This window comes from Haliotis rufescens, unplaced genomic scaffold, assembly GCF_023055435.1.
Source record: "Haliotis rufescens isolate VD_foot unplaced genomic scaffold, xgHalRufe1.0.p SCAF_11, whole genome shotgun sequence".
NCBI lineage: Eukaryota > Metazoa > Mollusca > Gastropoda > Lepetellida > Haliotidae > Haliotis > Haliotis rufescens.
The window spans coordinates 1,232,261-1,255,657 of record NW_025963791.1 but is presented as its reverse complement, the minus strand read 5'-3'; the positions used below and the strand labels follow the sequence as shown (position 1 = coordinate 1,255,657).

Here is a 23,397-nt window from a genome sequence, read left to right as displayed (position 1 = left end):
CCTTTCGCTAACTTGCTAACTTTGGCCAACAAATGGAATGACTGACAAGAAGTTGACATTAGCCAACGGCACTAGTTTCAAAGTGGCAAAGTGCTTCGAAACATATTTCCACAAATTCTTGATTAAAAATTTGAAAACTGAACAAAGGAACATTCTGGAATGGCTAATAGATGGCCTAGATTGTATGAATTCTGTAATTAAACCTGTAACTGTGGTTTGAAATACCCTGAGTTAAATCTTTTGAGGTTGCATGATTAGAAAATATTTTCCGACTGTCACTTTCCTGATCTGGTAAGCGACACTATGATTAGTCGGATGAAAGGTCGTTCTGATGTGACCTGAACTGGGATGTCCTCAGTTCTTGTTTAGCTATAGTGAGAACTAGGATCTGATTTTAAGGCCATATGGTAAGGCTGCAATAAATGGAATGGAAATCAGATACCGTTTTGTATGACAACCTGTTCATCCCTGCACCATAATTCTTCTAGACAGGAGAGGGTGGCTGGGGAAAGGTGTTCAGCTCGTGTAGGTTGAAAGTGTACATGACCCAGGTGCTTGATGGGAGGTGCCCATGGTAATGTGAGATGTGTTCAGGTGTATTGTTTTAGAAGCTGGAAACCTTTATTTAGGCATGTTTCCATGCACTTAAGATCGAAAGAACAATGAGAAATGCATCGTGTGAGATAGGATAAGTATTATAAATACTGGAAATCTTGAAATTAACGTGAGTGGTCTTTGTTTGCATTAACTAAACTTCTCATTAATGTCTCCATAATGACTATCAACAATATGATGGCCTCATTTGCAGGTTTAGATAGCGTAAAACCAACTTGAATATAAACACAAACAACTATATATTCCACATCACGATTTATTGAGCAGCAGTTGCAACAAGTATAAAACAATGTCATTCAAAGAATAGAAATTACACAAGGGGCGTCCAGTGAGTAATCCCAGCTGGGGTCAAGAATTCTACTCACTTGTGTCCAGCAGTCCAGATACATTCTGCTCACTCGTGTCCAGCAGTCCAGGAAGACGCCACACACATAACACTGCGTCAAAGGCCAACCCAACCCAACGCACACCGATAGGCTACATCACACTTATCTACAGATCTACAGCCTTTGTCTTGTCGTCTGCCTTCAAGTGTGTTGACACCTTCTACACATGCCAATCAGTGAACTGTTGTTGGTTCAATTATTTTATTGCCTTTCAACTTCCTTAATGCCAGTCAACAGAATAAACCGTGTGTTGTTTTTAGGACAACACAGTTTATTGTTTTTACAAAAGTGCTCTACTAAGCACTAATAAACGGTGCTATTTTCTGTTTAATTGAATTAAGATGAGTTTGGATTAAGGTAACCATATATATCATTCCACTGTAGATGGGGGTTGGGGGGAGTAGCATTAATATCGAGACGCATTTTGGGTTTGGGTTTGGGGTCGGCAGTCATATTAATTTGGAGAAACATTAATTTCAAGATTTACAGTATACAATTTATTTATAAAATTTACAATTCATGCTTGACATGCTTGACAATTTCACTTATAATGAAACCAAACTGTCTTTTTAATAATATACTTTTTATGATATTGATTTACACCAGGTATATGAAATCAAGCATTGCTGATTTCTTTGGTGTTGGAGAGGATTCAGAGGAATCTAAAGTCAAGTGGGACAACCGCTGCAAGAGGTACGCTGGCTCTATAGGGAAGCTGAAGAAGACAGTGGAGGATGACGTTGATGGGTCACGAATTCCCCACATCATTGACCCCCTCCGACATCCGGACCGGGCATCTCGGCGCAGCACACCCATGTCCAGCATCAGTACCTACTATCGGAGTACTCAGGGACTGCCACGCAAGACGACAAGGAAAGACTCAGTCGTGAAGATGACACTGAAGGGCCTCACAACCCTAGCTGTAAGTATTGTAGCCTGTAAGGATGCCAGGTAGAAGTGATGCTTCATGCTTGTTGTAAGAGCCTTTGTCGTGAGGAGTGGGTAGTTACTAGGGATGGCTATTGGATGTTTAAAGTGTAGCACAATATTTTACAATGCACAAGGCTGTATTGCAATTCTATCACAATATATTGTATAATTCAAAATTTTGACCAGTCTAAGGCGCCGCAATTCGCTGTGCAGAGTTGCGTCCCTTGGGCACGCCAGAAACCTATGATTGTGGGTTCGAATCCTGGTTCGCCCCAATTATGTTTCTAGGTTTGTCAGCACCATACCCGTGCTCTTTGGTTTCACCGAAGTGGTAAACGTCTGAGACCTGCATCACTTGGGGCTTTCCTCCCACATTAAGTTGACACGCCACGATATAACTGGAATACTGTTAAAAGCGGCATTAAACCAAACTCACTCACTCACTCAAAATTTTGAATTCAGAAGCTATCTGAATCATCAATGCAGAAATTGAAGTTCATAAATGGAACAAAACAAGATGTTGGAACAGCATAATGTTTGCTCATTCAATAAATACGCAAGTATGCACACTCCGGGTGTTACACAACTGCCACAGAGGAACTTGCACTTTGGAATTATGGAAACCTTTTGAAGCTACATGTGTATAGCATTAAACACATGATAAAAATCACTATTTGAAATCACCCGATGTGCAGAGCTTTAAAACATGACATTGTGATATGTATCATGGATCAATTTACCGATATACCGGTAATATCGGGCACCCTTAGTAGGTACAATGTGTGATCAGGTTGAGTGTATGTTAGCATACACTGTTGTGTTTATCATTGCTCATGCTATCAATCACTGGTTTGCCTGCCCCAGGTTTTGGTATTTGCATGTAGTTTTGCCAGTTATAGGTGGAATGTTGCAGTGTTAAACATGTAATTGATGGCTTTGGGAAGGACAACTACCTCTACCAATTACAAAGTGACATGGCTTCTGAAACTGCTTCAGATTTGACAAACTCCAATCAAAGTAATTATGGACAAGTCTTTAAGATAAGTTTGTAGATAAAATATATGTCTAAATAGACAGTAAAACCTCAGACTTAACACTTTGTGTTTGATGCTTTTTCTGCGTCTCCAGCCTCATATTGCAGACTTCCTTGCTATGCTGAAGTAGTGCTAATCGAGTTATATCTCAAGTTGTTTTCGTCATACACATTGACTCGGTCAGTTCATTTCCTTTCCTTTAGGGAGCTCGCAGAAATCTCCGTACAAAGAAAGGCATGAAAAATCGAAGTTACGCCCCAGCAAGCATGGCTGAGGATATGATGGATGCGTCCAGCTACACCCCATCCCAGGTATATGTAGGTCATCAGTCTTTCTCTGCATGCTGTACAGGCCTGGAAATGCATGCAGGACCACAGACATAGCCTTGTGGTGACTGATGGGCAGATTAAGTCATACTTGTTGTTAGAACCGATAGAAATGATTTTTGGATGCTCACAATGTTTGACATTCTTCTGTTATGTGCTCTTGCTATCATCCACTGGTTTGCTGAACTTGATTATCAATACACCATGTATGCCATCATGATATAACTAGAATATTGCTGACTGTGGCGTAATATAACATTGACTTACCCCATGGGGACCCAGGTTAGAATAGGTCCCCAGTTTGCTCTCTGTTGCTTATCCTAAGGGCAACTAACATGGATCAGGTTGTACAGCTTGGTGAATGGGTTGATTCTGTGTTATACCCTGATGGCACTGGACTAGCTATTAATATCAGCCACTAGTCGGGTGTCCCAGTCTATTTATATGCAGCCGTATATACCATGTATACTGACGGTTTGTACAGGCTTGAAAAAGTTTTGAATTTTAAGGTCCCTCTTGAAAATACCTTGATTATTAATGTCAACCTTGAAAAGACTAGAAAGTCACCAAAATAGCTTGAAAAGCCTTGAATTTGTACAGAATGACATATAGTTGTTGATCAGAGAAATAAAGCACCCAAAAATATGTACAAAGATGTTTTAGTGAGATTTATCACAGACCTTATTTAATATTTCAGTTGGCTGAAAAATAAATCTTGTTGGAAAATGTGTGATGGTCATACTGCTTTTTAGCTACAGTAATACATAGTATGGTGGATTTAATAGAATATTGACAGACTAAGGCTAATAAACCCAACTTAAAAAACCTTGAAAATAACAGTTGGCAGCCTTGAAAAGCCTTAAAAAAGCCTTGAAGTGTTCCATATCTGTATGAACCTGTCACATGAGATCAACTTGCATGCCTATCAGTACCCACTCGTGCCATCCAGAGATTACCCAAGTTCTATGTCCTCTGCAGCCCATGACTGAGGACCACTTCAGCCTGGAGGACGATGTGTTCTATGACGAACCCCTGTCAGACATAGAGCCTTCCAAACTGGACCGAATTCGGGAGGAGTCAGATGTTGCTGATGCCAAAGCTGCCCGGGATATTGGGTAATGTTTGATGCATGGTAGCACTGTTCGTGATGAGCTGTAGCTGGTTAGCTCACCTGGACAGAATGGGAGTATATGTCATGGCTCGTTGTCGTCCATTGTCCAGCCTTGCATCCATCCATTAGCACTGAGCTTAAAATTTTCTTTGAAACATACTAAAACATTTTCACAAAACATGTTCTGCATCTCTCTGGCTATATCAAGGAAAGTGAATATTTCAAAATGGCCAACATATAAGCACATTTAAGTGAAAAATATTCTGAAATCTCACATAGGATATTTATTACTCATAGAGTTAGAAATAACAGTTCATAAAACGTGTATGTGCACTTGTGCAAATATTAATCACATTTAGTGTTTACGTCATCTGGACGGCATTGTTGACGACATTGGAATTTTATTGTGACGTATGGTCTGAATGACGTCACACTAGAAACGGTGTCAATGCTGAAGACTGTTCATGTCTTTCAACAATTGAGGTTTTCTAAGACGGCGGTCATGATCAGTGCAGGGGAACTCAAAAGAATTAAGAAATAATGGGTAATAAAGAAATTATTACACTCGCATGTGTGTGATACTGATTTTACAAAATTGGTGTAAGAAGTCATGTATTACCCTCACTTTCACTCGGGAAGTACAAGAAGTTTGACACTCGTTTCATAAAATCAGTTTGATACACATGCTTGTATAATAATTTACAAACATAAACTCAAGTTTTCCTATGACACGATGTTTTCCCCCATCTCAGAAAACATTATCAGCTGATCACCACGATCACATAACACCGGATATACCAATCAACAAATCCGAACTGAAGTACGCAATTTAATCCTTTTATTCCTGATAAAATAATAATTTCAGATACAATTTCTTCCGACCACTGCTTCAAAATTCTTTGAAGTTGTATCATTGGGTACTTTTTAACTGAATCACCGGTAGATTGGGAGGAAACGTGTGCACAGCTGATTGCTATTTCCGGCTTAGTTTACAAGAAAATACACACGGTAATCTTAATCTCTGCATATAAAAAAATGCCTTGGAGAGCAGGAAATACAATTTAAATGGTAAATCATCATGTCTAGTAATGTTTTATATCAAATTTCATACTTTTATTGACCAAGTTTGTTATACCTGTCTGTTCACCTGAATTTGCTGAAGGGATACGATGTGTTTTTTTGAAAGCGCATATTAATATATATAAATTTATTTTACACTATGAATCATAAACAACTTCTATTCTAAGCTTTTTTTAAACTCTGAAACTTCAACGTAGATTGTGTAAGGTAGGCATAGCATGTATACTGTTTTGTTAAATCACTGAACATCTATAATGCTCATCAATTATTTGGCCCCCGAAGGTAGCGTTGTAGCGAAGAATCACTGTACCATGATTCCATTTGTATGTGTTCTTAAATGCTGACCTGTAACTATACCAGTAGGATTTTATAAAGGTGTTGACAACAACTCTCCCTGGTGACACAACATTTACAACATCTTGACCTTCAGACCTGCTGCAGGGTGGCGTCGAACCCCGCCCCAAGCCTACCCCTCCACACCAGGGACGGGCATGGATGAGGTAGACTTTGGAATGGGTCAGATTACACAGAGGGTGATGGACTCAATACTGGAGAGGAACAAGCGTAATGTTGGGATGGGATTTGTGGGTCGCCTCATGAATCGGAGCTTCAGGAGTGACCGACAGACAGACGATGTCAAGCATCAGATCGATGAGATGGATGATCACAGGTAGGCAGCAGATTAGGCCACACATTCCCTTTCAGATTAAATCCTCCTTGGGGCACTTATTGCATTTTCCTTGCTCAAGAAAATCTACATGACATAGTTGTAATCATTTTTCCTTAATAAAAAATGTTACCACACAAAAAACTTTGTCTTTTTATGATGTACGACCACCTTTACAGTGCCTCACCCTCCACGGCGACCCGCGCCAGGGGGAGTAACTCTCACCCAAATCACTTTCCTTTATGTCATTCGACTGTCAAGACGTTTGAATTTTTCAAGAAAGATTGGAAGAGGAACCTTATCGTTCACTGAGAGACCATGACTGACCAAACTGTATGTATGTGTACTGGTGTTAAAATTATACTACGGACATTGGCTATTAGTATCACATTACAAATCGCATTCTACATTACGCCTTGGCTTCTGTTTTCACAATTTTGCATATTTTTTACTTATCCTGCATTACTCCTTAATGCATTCACTGCTTACTTACGACAACTAGAAGGACAGCGCTGCGAAGGTCCTGGGTGAAGAAATAAAGTTGTTGTTCTCAAGTCCCAATCAGTGGCCGTCCGTCGCTGTCCTGTGACCTTGATGACACCTAAGGTCATCTTCACATCACTGCTTGTCGCAGCACAGCTAGGACGTGTCCAAGCGGAGCTCTCCTTTTGGATTAATTTTAGACCTTCAGTTTGTCTACAATCTTAAAAATTGATCTGCGATGGGTGATGTATTCTTTTCATATTACTTTCACCATGTTGTGTAGTTTTATGTGAATTAATTAGGCGTGAAAAGACTGTCGTCTTTTTTCCCGCCAAAATATTGTTGTTCGCCGCCATTTTGAATTGTGTTACAATCGTTTGCCTGCCAAGGTAGTCATATTGTTTACAATTCTCAGCTACGTATGTATAACATATTCTTATGTTTTTAAATACTACTAGCTTTGGCGTAACAGTGAGTTGCGTATACTAAAATTATTGTATACTTTTTCAACTCGTTAAAAATATGGTTGCCGATAGATTAATATCAAATCTACGGCTTTCTTCCAGTCCCGCTTCATCAACAATTCTTTTATTGCGTACCTATGTTTATGTGATTAAATAGTTTTTTGTTGGTATTTTTGGTTTTACATTGAGTTGCGTATATGAACTTTGTATACTCTTGCAACTCGTAGTTTTTGCCGATAGATTATTGTTCAATTCTATGGCATTCTTCCAGTACCGCCCCATCAACAATGGCGTAATTGTGTAACTTATGATTGAGCGTGGTACTAATTATCGTGGGAAAAATCTTACAAAGATTATCATCCACGTTGTTTGGTTTGCGCGCAGATGTGCTCTCCAAACCCTAAATGAAAATATAAATACCCTTGGTTTACATTGAGTTGCGCATACAAAAATATTGTATACCCTTGCAACTCATAAATTTGCCGATAGATTAGTGTTCAAATTCTTCGGCACTCTTCCAGTATTGTCTCATCAACAAGGGTTTAATTGCGTAACATACCTTTGAGCATTGTACTAATTGTCGTGGAAAAAAACCTTACAAAGATTATCATCCACGTTGGTTGGTTTGCGTGCGGATGTGCTCTCCAATCTCTAAATGTAAATAGCCTTGGTTTACATTGAATTGCGTATATAAAAATATTGTATACCCTTGCAATTCGTATTTTTGCCGATAGATTACTGTTCAATGCTACGGCATTCTTTCAGTACCATTTCTTCAATGGGTTAAATGCGTAACTTATGTTTGCGTGGTGTACATATTGTCGTGGAATAATCGCCCAAAGCTCTTTATCCACGGTCATAGGCATGCACGTAGATGTGCTCGCCAAAATTCAAAATGTAATTTTTGTGTAAATCTCTAATCCAACGAGTTTACTATATAAAAGCAGATTACTCCAATCATATTTTGCAGTTATTCCGTCGTGAGACGAGAGGAATGTCATTATCGCAGAATAGCGAATGACATATGGTTCTGTCATTACCACCCAACCGTTATTATCGGCAGGTATTATGACGCCTGTGATTGCAGAAGTACACCATCCACCGAAATCAACAATACCAGAGGATTTTGTGAGTATCGTAACTGCTCCTATTTTTTCAGCCGCCGGACACTTCCAGATACATGTATGATAATCTGTGAAGTCGGCGACAGCACCAGCACCAGCACCAGCGTATCGAGATGCTATGATGGGGGTAGATTAGACGCAAGCCTTGATCCAGTCAATACTTTTGAGCTTTGTGTCTGATTTATCTGCGCCGAGCGCAGCACTTGACTACAACCCAAGCACTTCTATTACGCAAGCGGCGCACGATCAGCTTAGCGCTGTTCCAACATATCCAGCATAGACCTGCGCCGAGCGCAGCGTCTGACTGCTACCCAAAGCGCTCCTATTACGCAAACGTCGCACGATCAGCTTAGCGCTGTTCCAACATTCCAGACCTGCGCTGAGCGCAGCGTCTGCGTACCAATCAAGGTCTCTACAATGACGTTAGCCCAAGGCTTACAGTGTACTCGGTTACGTAACCGGCACATGATCAGCTTAGCACATGTACCCGATTGGGAAGCAGACCATCTCGTGTCAGTAACGCCTTCCCCTGATAACAGGGTAAATAAGAGGGACACCACGAGGTCATTGGAGGAAGACTTCTCCAAAACTCACATTTGCTCCGTGATTTAAGCGACCAATATCGTCAATGTTTGCAGTGGATCAGAATCTATTAGAGGATAACCCTATCTGATTAGATCACTTCCAAACTATGGTGTTTTTCCTACAGCGTCAGTTTGACCACAGGAAAATTCATCTTGAGACCGTTCTGACGGAGATTACCGTTACACCCAAGACTTTATAGCGTTTCCAACTGAGATGCTGGTTTCAAGGGCAGTCTTTTACTTCAACCTTGGTCATCTACTCCCCTGTTCAACGAAAAGATCGCAGACACGCACGTCAAACGCGGGCTGACAAGTCAGGGAATTATAAGCCTAGACGCGCGTTTCTCAGGGAAGACCAGCATTCCCTTACTGAGAAAGGGAGTGGCAGAGACAAGTCTCAAGGACGATTTCTTATTATCGCACTATATCATGGTGTCCGTATAAGGGTAGAGATAACCCTACCGTTGACCACAGTTTGAATGGGAAAATCCAACATAGTCATACTGTTGGTAAGAAGAGCTGTAGAGTGGGTTCACAACCCAGTCTTTACTCCGGGGTTTTATCCTCACACGTACCTGGTACTCATGAAGGACCCAGACAAGATGAGAATGATCCACAATTTCTGTGTTCAACGAACGTTTGATTCTTCATCAGTCTCGACTATCCATCCCAACCGTAGACTTTTCAGGTCCAGTTCATTGGGGTTCACTACCAGTGGTAGTATTTCCCATTTGACATGTCAGTGACACTTATGGCTATTTACAGGAGTAATGAAGCCAATAACTATCTACACGTGAAGAACACTTGGTTCGAGTCGTAGATGGAGGGCGATCTACTGTATCATCAACACATGTCAATAACTGGGATAGACAATCAACGAGGCGAAGTCGGGAGTATTCTCCTTCCTATTGACTTCAGTTCATAGGAGACCTGTTTAAGACAGACCAGGATATCCTATCTGTACCGAGGGACAGATGGCACAAGTTTCTACTTCTTTTGTCATCTACTCTACACCAACCACACACACTTCGCCAGTGGCAAGTGTTGCTAGGGTTAATCACCTCGGCACAGGTGTTAACTAGCATGGGCCGCTTACAACTGCGACCAATTCAATTTTTTCCTGAACCCTTACATCAGGAGTCAGGATCCACTCAAGGCCATCACTCTACCGACTAAGCTAGAGCCTTGCCTCAACTTGTGGCGCTGAATGTCTGCGGAGTCTGTTTATTCGGATTTTCCCTGAATACACACCTGTTTGTGGACGTCCCCTTTCAGGGGTGGAGTCTTCACTTACAAGACCAGATAAGCTCAGGGCTATGGCCCGGCGCACAATGGAAGTGGCACATAAACAACTTAGAGTTGGAAGTTTTAATTCTGGCTATATCACATTGGCAGAATCAACTACAGTTAGCCCGACTCGCTATATCCACAGACAACAGCACTGCGGTGTGGTGCCTGTGCAATCGGGGAACAACACACTCCCACTCTCCACTTCTAAGGACATTCAGATTTCTTCCATCTAGTGGATCGGCTGTGACTAAGGTTCATAGTTCAGCACATCCCCGGATGTAGAAACATACTGGCCGATACTTTATCACGTCCAGACAGGGTGGCTCCCACCGAGTGGAAATTTCTCACAGAAGCATTCCAGTTACTGCTTCAGGAATTCAGGCAACCAAACATTGACTTGTTTATTACTTGCCTAGGCCACCAACTCATGACGTATATCTCCCCGTTGCCGGATCCGCAGACTTGGGCGGTGGACGAGTTCAGTATCACTTGGGAAGGGCAAAGAACTAACACTCTTCTGCCACCACTTTTACTTCCCAAGGTGCTACAGGGGATCAAGGAGACAAGGTATCTCGATATCTCCTTTGGTCGCACCCTGGTAACCGGCGAGAGGGTAGTTCGTCAAGCTCGGAAAAACTAAAACGATTCACTTCCCCTCTCACAGTGGTCCAACCTACTCATCCACCCTCAACAGAAAATTGCCTCACCCAATGTCTACACGCATGGTTCGTCTTTAAAAGGCGTTTAAGTGCGAAGGGTTATTTCGACACGGGCAGCAAAGCTATAGCTTTAGTTCATCGTTACTCTCCCAGAGACGACGATGACAAGTGGGGATCACTTGAGACTTTTTACAGGGAAGAAAAGAATCAAGACCCTACGATTGCGTCACAAATCCTAGAGGAATACCTCCTACATTGCGTACCCAAAAACACTTGGAAGGTAGCACCATTACTACGTAATTGGCTGCAATTATCTTAGTGTTGGCCGTTTCCGGAAAATCACAGTGTGATTAAGGTCACGGAACTACAGGCCATATTATGCTCATTCAGGTTTGAGGATCAGAAGGCCAAGTTCCAGCCACCTGATTGGGACTTGAACGTGGTACTTCGAGGTTTGCGAGGGCCCCCTTCGAGCCCCTCATTGCATCCTCATTTTCAAGCTCCTTCCCAGCGCGTGACACCTTCGTTACACTCTCGGTATAGTAAAGAGAGCTCCGCGAACGTGCTATCGCTGTGAGGAGCTTGGACATCACCAAGGAAACAATGGTTTCTCTTGGCATTAGCAATGGCGGTACGGGTGAGCGAACTACATGTGATCGACTCAACCCGGATCCGTTTTGAGCATGGGACGCACGGAACGGGACATCTAGGGTTATGCTGGGATTTTATTGCTAAAATCTACTACCAGGCCAACCCGACCGTTCCTTCACCATCCCACCGATATCGACTATTGTGGGAATCGTACATGGTGAAGTTCTCCTGGGCTCGGTGCGAGCAGCTCGAGTTTTCATTCGACGCTCCAAGACTAGGCGTGGTTCGTCCACGACAGAAGTTAGTCGCATAATCGCAAACACCATATCTCTATGGTTACGCGCAGTAATCCTTCAGGCCTACGAGATCATCAAACGGAACTCACCGAGAGCGAATTACCCTCAAGATCTCAAGGTGTCAGCCTTACCAGGGCTCAACACGGCAATTGTGGTTTTGGAATAATCACGGAAGGATATTTCTGGAGATTCGACACATATTTTCGTTAGTCATAACCTTCGCGTTGGGGCTCTCGAGGATGTCGAAGACGTTCGAAGTTTGGCCCTCTGGTTGTTATCCTGCAGATTGCCAACCCCTGACGCAAATAATGAATTCGCCCTATACAGAGCCAGTCAACTTCCATGTGCAGTCACTCAGTCGCCACCAGTGGAAGAATATTAGACAATCTTGTTTGTCAGCGACGGCTCTATGACGCAGTAAGTAAAGAATTAGCTGAATAGCTATTATTTTCTTTATTACTAAGCGTGTATAGGGAATTTCTCTTTAATTCCTATGTTCAATCTTTTTGATTTTTGAACAACCCTACCGTAATGGCGTTTTTGTCTGAACTTTTCCACTTCACGGTTAATCGACCAACTGGTGTCGTATTGCAGGGTGTGAATTATTGAGGTTTCTGTATTCTGAAGGTTTACCCACCTCCAAACCGTCTGATACAGATGCATTAGGGAGTAATGCAGGATAAGTAAAAAATTTAGTAAAATCTAAATATTTTTTACATTTGTATACTTATCCTGCATTACTACGCTTAAGGCCCACCCGTCGTTAGACTTGCCTCCCCACTTTGGCTTCAGAAACCTCAAAAGTATGTTTTTCTAAGAGCTTGGGCGACAGGCAGTGATGTGAAGATGACCTTAGGTGTCATCAAGGTCACAGGACAGCGACGGACGGCCACTGATTGGGACTTGAGAACAACAACTTTATTTCTTCACCCAGGACCTTCGCAGCGCTGTCCTTCTAGTTGTCGTAAGTAAGCAGTGAATGCATTAAGGAGTAATGCAGGATAAGTATACAAATGTAAAAAATATTTAGATTTTACTAAGTATCTTTCCGATCTTTATATCGCACTGATACACTATTTTCCCCCCCCCAGCCCAACTCAGAATTATGGTCTTTTTTACGTCTAAAAAGGGTAAAAATAAGGCAAAATCTACGCCTTCTGCTACAGTCTCCTCCGCCCTCTCTCCGAGGGCCGGGGGAGAGGGCTCTAGGGTCCCCGAGGTTCCTACTCCTGCACCCTCTCCTGCACCCTCTCCTGCACCCTCTTTGGCAGTTTTCTGCTTTACTTAAGTCACAGATGGCATCGATGATGGAGGCGGTTTAGTCCCAACTCCGAGAGGAGCTGCGGGCTGGGCCTTCCCCGTTGTCGACACCGGACGCGGCCTCGAGGCCCTGTGGAATGCCCGGCGTCGGCCGAGGCAGGCCACTTTGCCTCGGGGACGATCCGAGACCGGGCTTCGGCTCCGGCTCGAGGTCGCTCCCCAGCGGAGGGGTGGCAGGCACTTGCTCGTTCACTTCCTCCGCACCTTTTCCCTAGCGGAGCCAGATGCCTTCCCCTAGGCCGAGGCTTCCACTAGTGGATCTGTGGCCCAGAGGCAGCCTTGAACCCTCAGGACTGGGACTCGGCTTCGGGCCCAGGCCTTCGGGCGTCCTCTTCCTATCTCGTCCGATTACTCTCTCGAGGATCGAGGAATCGAGAGAGGAGGAGTGGTTGGAGGAGGGAGGGGATGACTCGGAGGCTTCGGGGACATTCTCCTTTGTATCCTCGTTGAGGCACGTACGGGACAAGATCGTCCAGGTACTCCTCAGGTGGCTGCGCCCATGCCCGCATCGGATCCGACTGAGTTCCGCCTTCCGGGGGATGCCTTCGCTCCTAGCAAAGCGCCCCAGGTGCGGCTCCGTATTTTGTCCTCCTTGGCGCATGAGGTCATCGATCCTCTGCTTTCGGGTGCCCGTAGGAAGTTCGACCTGCCTGAACTTATTAAGCAGAGGACGGTGATTTCGAGGTTCCAGTGGTCGACGAATGCGACTGGACTTCTGTCACCCCCACCTTGGCTAAGGCCAAGCAGGGCCGGTGGTTGCCCCCCTTTCCCATGTGCGGTGCGGATCTGAGGGCTGCATACGTTTGCTTCGAGGAGCAACACCGTAATGCATGCCAACAGCTTCGCGTCTCCGTACACTCCGCCTCTCTGTCTGTAGTACACGGCCACCCACCTCCCCACATTCCGTCAGCATTAGACATATGGAAAGTGATTTGGGTGAGAGTAACTCCCCCTGGAGGGTGAGGCACTGTAAAGGTGGTCGTATATCATACAAAAACAAAGTTTTTTGTGTGGTAACATTTTTTATTAAGGAAAAATGGTTACAACTATGTCATGTAGATTTTCTTGAGCAAGGAAAATGCAATAAGTGCCCCAAGGAGGATTTCATCAGAGAATTCATAACAGTTAACCTCTACAGGTTTGTAAAAGTTTGTGTCATATTTCTGAAGGTTCTTGTTGAATGTGCAGTAAAGACAAAATTTAACATGTAACATGTTTTCAGAATTCCATTTTGGTTGAAAAAAAAGTTGGTTTTGAAGTTAAACAATAAGAAAAACAAATGGATAGTTATCAGCAAATTTTCCAAACAATCATGATTTTGTTTGTTTTGAATTTTTGTTTATTTTTCAAGACATCCACAAACAATGGAAAAAAGAAACTTTGTCTTCAGACAAATTTGTTGGGGATTTTTTTTTTTATCTCTGTACAGCTTATAGTTGTTACTTATTTGTAGAGATACAGTTAGATGACTTGTCTTCCTATTTATGAAAGTGTGTGGCTTGTGCAGCCTGAAGCTGGTGCTGAGATCTACAGCTTGTTTCAGACCCTACTTCACCTACTGGGTCACCTTCGTCCAGATTGTGGTCTTCATTGTGTCTGTTGCTGTCTATGGCATCGCTCCTATCGGCATCAGTGAGACTGTGTACTCTGAAACTGTAAGTTCAAGAAAATTATCTATTTAAGTAGAGATATTCCTCAGTAAGTCCTGAAACTGTTCACCAATGCACCTATTTATAAGCCTCAACAGTTTGATATGTTCCATTCTGTGTCTATGCCCATATTTCTGTCTTGCAATTACAACGCACGGCATGTAAGCATGGGCAGTACAACACAGAACATGTAAAGATTGGGACTACAAAAACATAGGCCATGCTTATATGCCCTTGTTGTACTACCCATACTTACATGCCCTATGTTGTACATGTTGTACTGTCCATGCTTATATGCCCTTGTTGTACTACCCATACTTACATGCCCTGTGTTGTACATGTTGTACTGTCCATGCTTATATGCCCTTGTTGTACTACCCATACTTACATGCCCTATGTTGTACATGTTGTACTGTCCATGCTTACATGCCCTGTATTGTACATGTTGTACTGCCCATACATGCCCTGTGTTGTACATGTTGTACTATCCATACTTACATGCCCTGTGTTGTACTGTCCATACTTACATGCCCTGTGTTGTACAGTCCATACTTACATGCCCTGTGTTCTACATGTTGTACTGCCCATACTTACATGCCCTGTGTGGTACTGCCCATACTTACATGCCCTGTGTTGTACTGTCCATACTTACATGCCCTGTGTTGTACAGTCCATACTTACATGCCCTGTGTTGTACATGTTGTACTGCCCATACTTACATGCCCTGTGTTGTACTGCCCATACTTACATGCCCTGTGTTGTACTGTCCATACTTACATGCCCTGTGTTGTACATGTTGTACTATCCATACTTACATGCCCTGTGTGGTACTGCCCATACTTACATGCCCTGTGTTGTACTGTCCATACTTACATGCCCTGTGTTGTACAGTCCATACTGACATGCCCTGTGTTGTACAGTCCATACTTACATGCCCTGTGTTGTACATGTTGTACTGTCCATACTTACATGCCCTGTGTTGTACTGTCCATACTTACATGCCATGTGTTGTACTGTCCATGCTTACATGCCTTGTGTGGTACATGTTGTACTGTCCATATTTACATGCCCTGTGTTGTACTGTCCATACTTACATGCCCTGTGTTGTACATGTTGTAATGTCCATGCTTACATGCCCTGTGTTGAAAATGTTGTACTGTCCATGCTTACATGCCCTGTGTTGCACATGTTGTACTGCCCATACTTACATGCCCTGTGTTGTACTGTACATTCTTACATGCCCTGTGATGAACATGTTGTACTGCCCATACATGCCCTGTGTTGTACATGTTGTACTGTCCATACTTACATGCCCTGTGTTGTACTGCCCATACTTACATGCCCTGTGTTGTACTGCCCATACTTACATGCCCTGTGTTGTACATGTTGTACTGTCCATTCTTACATTCCCTGTGTGGTACTGCCCATACTTACATGCCCTGTGTTGTACTGTCCATACTTACATGCCCTGTGTTGTACATTTTGTACTGCCTATACTTACATGCCCTGTGTGGTACTGCCCATACTTACATGCCCTGTGTTGTACAGTCCATACTTACACGCCCTGTGTTGTACATGTTGTACTGCCCATACTTACATGCCCTGTGTGGTACTGCCCATACTTACATGCCCTGTGTTGTACTGTCCATACTTACATGCCCTGTGTTGTACAGTCCATACTTACTTGCCCTGTGTTGTACATGTTGTACTGCCCATACTTACATGCCCTGTGTTGTACTGCCCATACTTACATGCCCTGTGTTGTACTGTCCATACTTACATGCCCTGTGTTGTACATGTTGTACTATCCATACTTACATGCCCTGTGTGGTACTGCCGATACTTACATGCCCTGTGTTGTACTGTCCATACTGACATGCCCTGTGTTGTACAGTCCATACTGACATGCCCTGTGTTGTACAGTCCATACTTACATGCCCTGTGTTGTACATGTTGTACTGTCCATACTTACATGCCCTGTGTTGTACTGTCCATACTTACATGCCCTGTGTTGTACATGTTGTACTGCCCATACTTACATGCCCTGTGTGGTACTTCCCATACTTACATGCCCTGCGTTGTACTGCCCATACTTACATGCCCTGTCCATACTTACATGCCCTGTGTTGTACATGTACTGTCCATGCCTACATGCCCTGTGTTGTAGCTCATACTCACATGCCCTGTGTTGTACTGCTCATGCCTACATGCCTTGTCTTATAGGTGTGCATGCCTACATGCCCTGTGTTGTACTGCTCATGCCTACATGCCTTGTGTTGTAGGTTCTCATGCCTACATGCCCTGTGTTGTACTGTTCATGCCTACATGCCCTGTGTTATAGGTGTGCATGCCTACATGCCCTGTGTTGTACTGCTCATGCCTACATGCCTTGTGTTATAGGTGTGCATGCCTACATGCCCTATGTTGTACTGCTCATGCCTACATGCCCTGTGTTGTACTGCTCATGCCTACATGCCTTGTTATAGGTGTGCATGCCTACATGCCCTGTGTTGTACTGCTCATGCCTACATGCCCTGTGTTGTACTGCTCATGCCTACATGCCTTGTGTTGTAGGTGCGCATGCCTACATGCCCTGTGTTGTACTGTCCATACTTACATGCCTTGTGTTGTAGGTTCTCATGCCTACATGCCCTGTGTTGTACTGTTCATGCCTACATGCCCTGTGTTATTGGTGTGCATGCCTACATGCCCTGTGTTGTACTGCTCATGCCTACATGCCTTGTGTTATAGGTGTGCATGCCTACATGCCCTATGTTGTACTGCTCATGCCTACATGCCCTGTGTTGTACTGCTCATGCCTACATGCCTTGTGTTGTAGGTGCGCATGCCTACATGCCCTGTGTTGTACTGCTCATGCCTACATGCCCTGTGTTGTACTGCTCATGCCTACATGCCTTGTGTTGTAGGTGCGCATGCCTACATGCCCTGTGTTGTACTGCTCATGCCTACATGCCCTGTGTTGTACTGCTCATGCCTACATGCCTTGTGTTGTAGGTGCGCATGCCTACATGCCCTGTGTTGTACTGCTCATGCCTACATGCCTTGTGTTGTAGGTGCGCATGCCTACATGCCCTGTGTTGTACTGCTCATGCCTACATGCCCTGTGTTGTACTGCTCATGCCTACATGCCTTGTGTTGTAGGTGCGCATGCCTACATGCCCTGTGTTGTACTGCTCATGCCTACATGCCCTGTGTTGTACTGCTCATGCCTACATGCCTTGTGTTGTAGGTGCGCATGCCTACATGCCCTGTGTTGTACTGCTCATGCCTACATGCCTTGTGTTGTACTGCTCATGCCTACATGCCTTGTGTTGTAGGTGCGCATGCCTACATGCCCTGTGTTGTAGGTGCGCATGCCTACATGCCCTGTGTTGTACTGCTCATGCCTACATGCCTTGTGTTGTAGGTGCGCATGCCCAACCTTGCCATGCAGCTGGAGCATCACCGGGAGAGAGACAACCTGTGGATTGGGCCCAGACAGGTCAGTAATGGATAAAGCAACTGCAATGTTATAATATAAAAATATAGACTGTTTTGTGTCAGGTTTCTGAATCAGTTGGACTTCTTTCTTTTACCGTGTTTGCCACCTTGTTTCAGAAATTTGATTCAGAAACACATGTACAGAATTCACATGTTATGTTCAACAAATGTAGCACAGCCTACCCTGTTCTTCATTCCAAACAGAACCTTTATGTTCCCGTTCAACTGTGAAGAAATCATACATTTAACCCCTAATGTTTCTCTTACTAATACCGAGAATGCCTCAACCGGTTCCTTGCAAAGTTCACCCCATGTTAACTTCTATAGATGGTTTGTCCGATCTTGACAGAGAAATGTATCGAATCAGAATAAGAGAGATGATGCTCGTCTTCACTGACCATAACTAATTTATCATATGTCAAGGTGTAATCTCTGTAGCATGAGCTGAGTGATTCTGGGAGATGTTTGGTTGTCACAGGTTTTATGGCCAGGCTACAGCAGTGTGGTTTCTTGATAACTTTGACAATATTGATGGATGCAGACCTTTTGTGTTCACTCAGTTGTGATGGTGCAGATACTGGCATGTTCATCAAGCAGGTTGAGTACAGTTCACCAATACTTCTGTAGTACCACTGATTGTGTGTTGCCTTCTACCAGGCTGACTTGATCCACCTGGGGGCCAAGTACGCTCCGTGTATGCGGTGGGACGAAACGCTGAACCGAGCCTTGGAGCTGGATACAGCAGAGGAGAAGACATCGGCCTGCTGTGTGAGGAACGACGGCTCAGGATGTGCTCAGATGACAGAGAAGAGATGCAGCGTATGTAGATATTTTGTGGATGTTCCCTTCATCAAGTAGAATTAGGTATTGATAGGACAAGTAGGAAATCCACTTATATATACATTGCAACATTATGCCTAGATTCTTGCTGTGATTTATTCCTCGTCTGATTTCAAAGTAGCAGTCACAGGGCATTCACATCCTCTCCGCCATCCACCATCCACCAACCCCCACCATCCATCCACCCCAACTCTTGCATCCTGCATCCTGTTGATGGCTGTATTTATTTTCCAGAGTTTATTATCTACATTCCTCAAGTGGGACAGCAACACCCCTGGGGCTGGCAACAGAACATCAGGATCAGTGTGTGGCCAGGACCCTCAGTAAGCACTGGAAATATTATATTAACCCCCGCAGTTCACTGTGAGTGCAAGAATCACATGGTCGTAGGTTCTAATGTTTCGCCATGGTGATCATTCTTGGTTTGCCAGTACAATACACATGCTCATGAGTTTCACCAACAGAACACTTACATCCCTTCAAGTGTTCCTCTCAGGTGAATTAACTTCAATCACTATTATAAACAGTGGTAGGGAAGCTGCTGCAAACCAAACTAAGCAGGAACTGATGACCTTTTAAGGTATAATTCAAGCCTTGTTGCATAGAAACCAGTGAGTAGAAGAAAATTATACTTTTGTTTGGGCTTGACTGCTTTTATTTCTCATCGTTTGCAAACAGATAACTAGAAGTAGAACATTTCCTTGGTCCAACAATTCATAAATCAGAAAGCTTCTTGGTAACTGGAGTTCACTAGATGGACAATATCTATGTGGTGGCCGCGCTACTGAAATACTGTTGAAAGCAATGTTGAGCCCAACTTATTGGTAATTTGATTTAGTTAATTCCATGTACATGACAAAGGCATGGGAAGTGTATGAATTAAACTCCCCCGTTAATTCCCTGTGTCTTCTTCCTGTAGACTCTGCACTGACCCTGCCTCTGTTCCTCCGTTTGAGTGGGAGGATGACATCACGAAGTGGCCGGTAAGCATATATCACATATGACAATTTCTAGTATTCTCAATATCAAAAAGACCAGCCTAAATGATATGTAGTTTTGAAATACTGCCATATGCACTATAACTTCGTTATGGACGCCATTAATCTGGAAATCCCTCATTCAGGACAATTTCTGCTGCAAATGCTTACATGTATACAAATTACATTATTCCATACCCATGGTCTGTATTCTGGAAATATGTTAATCAGGACAATTTCACTGGGACCATTATTGTCCAGATTTACAGTGTTGCACAGCATGTTTAAGTGTTCCCAATGAGGCAATTCAGTTGTTTAATTTACAGCTTTGCAAGACAACAACCCCATTGAACCAAACCAAAGCAAGTAGTGAAAATCGGCACATGACCTGTGAGTTGGTAGGTCATCCCTGTTGCCATGGTATCCAAGGAGAGTGTTTCATCACAACTAGAGAACATTGTAATCTGAAGCGAGGCTACTACCATGAGGAAGCATTCCTATGTTCACAGGTAACATGCTGGCTTGAACTTTGTAGCGGTATCATCTAGTGAATGGACCATGCACATATTCCATTTCATCTATAGCAGCTATGTTATTTAACAGTAGTTGTACTCTTAGTCAAAAATATGAGACAGGAGACATTTTTTTCTGTTGAAGGCATCTGTGTGTTTAAATTTCAGTGGATTGATTCACATGAAGCATGCAGGTTTGTCATTTTTTTATAGTCTGTCAGTTTATTGATTTTCAAGGCCATATGACCATGATGACCCATATTATTGTTTGTTGTTGAACGCCGCACTCAGCAATATTCCAGCCTTATGATGGCGGTCTGTAAATAATCCTGTCTGGATTTGACAATCCAGTGATTGATCATGAGCATCAATCCACGCAATTGGGATACGATGACATGCATCAACCAAGTCAGCGAGTGTGACCACCCGATCCCGTAATTCGCCTCTTACGACAAGCATAATCGCCTTTTACTGCAAGCATGGGTTGCTGAAGACTATTCTACCCCGGATCTTCTCGGATTGACCCATATTACATACCTGTATATCATACAGTTATATTACATTGCACATGCATCATGGTATTGCATTATATTTCCGTTCTAATTTTAAATACAATATACATATATTTTGACAGATGAAATATATTCTCAAGTATTTCACAAATAATTAAAGACATCATATTGTGGGCTTGGTTGTTTGTTAAGACTTGACAATGAGTATGTGCATCGGTATACAGAGGACATACCAAACAAACATGCTTTTCATCTTCTGGACATTTACAGTGCGAGCAGAGAGTCTTCATCACCTACATGACATTTACCTTTACGTATGGTGTGAACACCAAAGGTATTATATCCACTTCAAAATTTTTGTTAGGTTTGTTAGGACTATGTAATGCTATATAATGAATTTCTTTTGGACGTAGAGATATTCTTCATCTGTAGGTGAGTGGGGACAGTAGAATGATATGGGGCCGGATGTATGGTAGTGGGACGGGTGGGAATGAAATTCTCAATATTTAAACTTATCCTATCTCACACTTTGCATTTCGCCCCTCTTCTTCAATCCTATGTGGGGGAACGTGCTTGAATCATTTTTCCAGCTTCTGAAATAAGATAGCCGCCCAAGCCCCCCCTGCATCTCTATGGCTACATCCAAAAGCTAGGTCAATTACATGCCTCTCGTGTACACCGTGCCTGCTTGAACTGACCACATGTACACCTCTACCAAATCATTCTCTGTCTCATCGCCACCGTGTCGTGACGTGTTTGTAATATCAGAGAATATTGTTTGTCCTTCGCCAAGTTGTCAAGTATCCTACGGCCTATAAATATGGGAAAAAAGGACAAACAATGTCCTGCTTGTAAACAATGCAGACGTACTTATTCCACGTCGGATCCCCACTCATTATGTTGTGACATAAATGTAGTGTGATAATTAATAAGATGTATACATAGTTCCTTTCCATGCTTGTGTTTTAGGTGAAGTGTATGCAGCAGATCTGTGGAATGATCGTGTTCTCCGACCCCGACCACCCAGACCAGTTCTACAGACTCTGGACATCTCTCTTCCTCCATGGCGGGTCAGTCACATACATGCTACATCATATAGAATGTGTCCAGCAACATCAGTCACATCCTCCAACTCAAGACAGGGCTTGTATCAGTATACATATGGTCTGTTCCCATGTGTATCCTTGTATGCAGTGAGGCAGTGTCAGAAATAACTGCCTGCCTGCCCGTAGCTGGTAACTTTTCTGTCAGGCTGCATGAAATTTTCCTCCACCTGCCCGACTCTCTGGCAGATAATGTTAAGACTACTTACTCAGTATTCCGTTTTATAACTCCTTGTAGATTCTCAAGTAATTGTTTGCATTATTTCAACTGAATCAAGACGTTATTTGTCTCTTAGTTTTTGTGATTTTTCAATATTCATAATGTTTGAATGTGGGCATGTAACTTTGAAGATGGGCAGGCAACAGTTATAAGTCACCTGCCTGACTGTCTTGTTGGGTTTTGTAATTATTTCAAACACTACAGTGGGGTAGCGCCATGGTGAAGGTGATTCCCCACATGGATGCAATGTTCCTTGCTGTGATGTGGGAATATTGCTCAAAGCCATGTAAATCCCTACTCACAGTCACTTATGGATATCTTCTAGTCCTTCTTATGTCATGTGAATTCCAGGGATTGGTGGAGCCTGAGGGCTCTCAAGCGTTATTTCATTATTTGGGGAGGGTTGGGGGTGGTGGGGTCTGACATAAAAACATACTGGGGACATAAGGCACACTACACTTAACTTCCAAATCTCTTGATGACATAAACAGCAACATTTAGCATAGTGCTTGCCCTGAAACCTTACACAAATTGTAAACTTATGATAGATGAAGAAATTGGATGTTATATATAATGACTATTCACCTCTTCTTTCCAGGTTGATTCACCTGTGATATATACTGACTATTCACCGCTTTTCTCCAGGTTGATTCAACTGTAATATATACTGACTATTCACCTCTTCTCTCCAGGTTGATTCACCTGTAATATATACTGACTATTCACCTCTCCTCTCCAGGTTGATTCAACTGTAATATATACTGACTATTCACCTCTTCTCTCCAGGTTGATTCACCTGTAATATATACTGACTATTCACCGCTTCTCTCCAGGTTGATTCACCTGGTCATCACAGTGGGGTTCCAGGTCCTAGTGATGAGGGACATGGAGAAGCTGACGGGTGCTATACGTATGGCTATCATCTACCTAGGCACCGGCATCTGTGGCAACCTTGCCAGCAGTGTCTTCCTGCCGTATGTTGTAGAGGTGAGATCATCTTCCACAGCTCTCACTAAACAACCCCTACTTATTGCAGCCTGAGGAATAGGCCCTTTCCAAGATTTGAAAGCAAAATTCCAATGATTGACGATTAGTTTCAGTATCAGATGTGTGGGTCATTTTT

At 43.2% G+C, this 23,397-nt stretch overlaps 1 protein-coding gene across 3 annotated transcripts in view; it reads left to right on the top strand.

Annotated features, from left to right (window-relative positions):
* Positions 1 to 23,397, top strand: part of LOC124144579 (inactive rhomboid protein 2-like) — a 34,244-nt gene that overhangs the window by 4,732 nt on the left and 6,115 nt on the right. For 2 of the 3 annotated variants that reach the window (XM_048392112.1, XM_048392113.1), the window contains exons 3-14: positions 1,608 to 1,923; positions 3,169 to 3,282; positions 4,270 to 4,406; positions 5,913 to 6,152; positions 14,504 to 14,615; positions 18,037 to 18,111; positions 18,768 to 18,929; positions 19,185 to 19,273; positions 19,870 to 19,933; positions 20,254 to 20,436; positions 21,921 to 22,021; positions 23,108 to 23,261. In XM_048392112.1, the coding sequence (XP_048248069.1) occupies positions 1,608 to 1,923; positions 3,169 to 3,282; positions 4,270 to 4,406; positions 5,913 to 6,152; positions 14,504 to 14,615; positions 18,037 to 18,111; positions 18,768 to 18,929; positions 19,185 to 19,273; positions 19,870 to 19,933; positions 20,254 to 20,436; positions 21,921 to 22,021; positions 23,108 to 23,261 (1,747 nt within the window). The remainder of the gene's footprint in view (positions 1 to 1,607; positions 1,924 to 3,168; positions 3,283 to 4,269; positions 4,407 to 5,912; positions 6,153 to 14,503; positions 14,616 to 18,036; positions 18,112 to 18,767; positions 18,930 to 19,184; positions 19,274 to 19,869; positions 19,934 to 20,253; positions 20,437 to 21,920; positions 22,022 to 23,107; positions 23,262 to 23,397) is intronic. The other variant, XM_048392114.1, reaches the window with a different exon arrangement.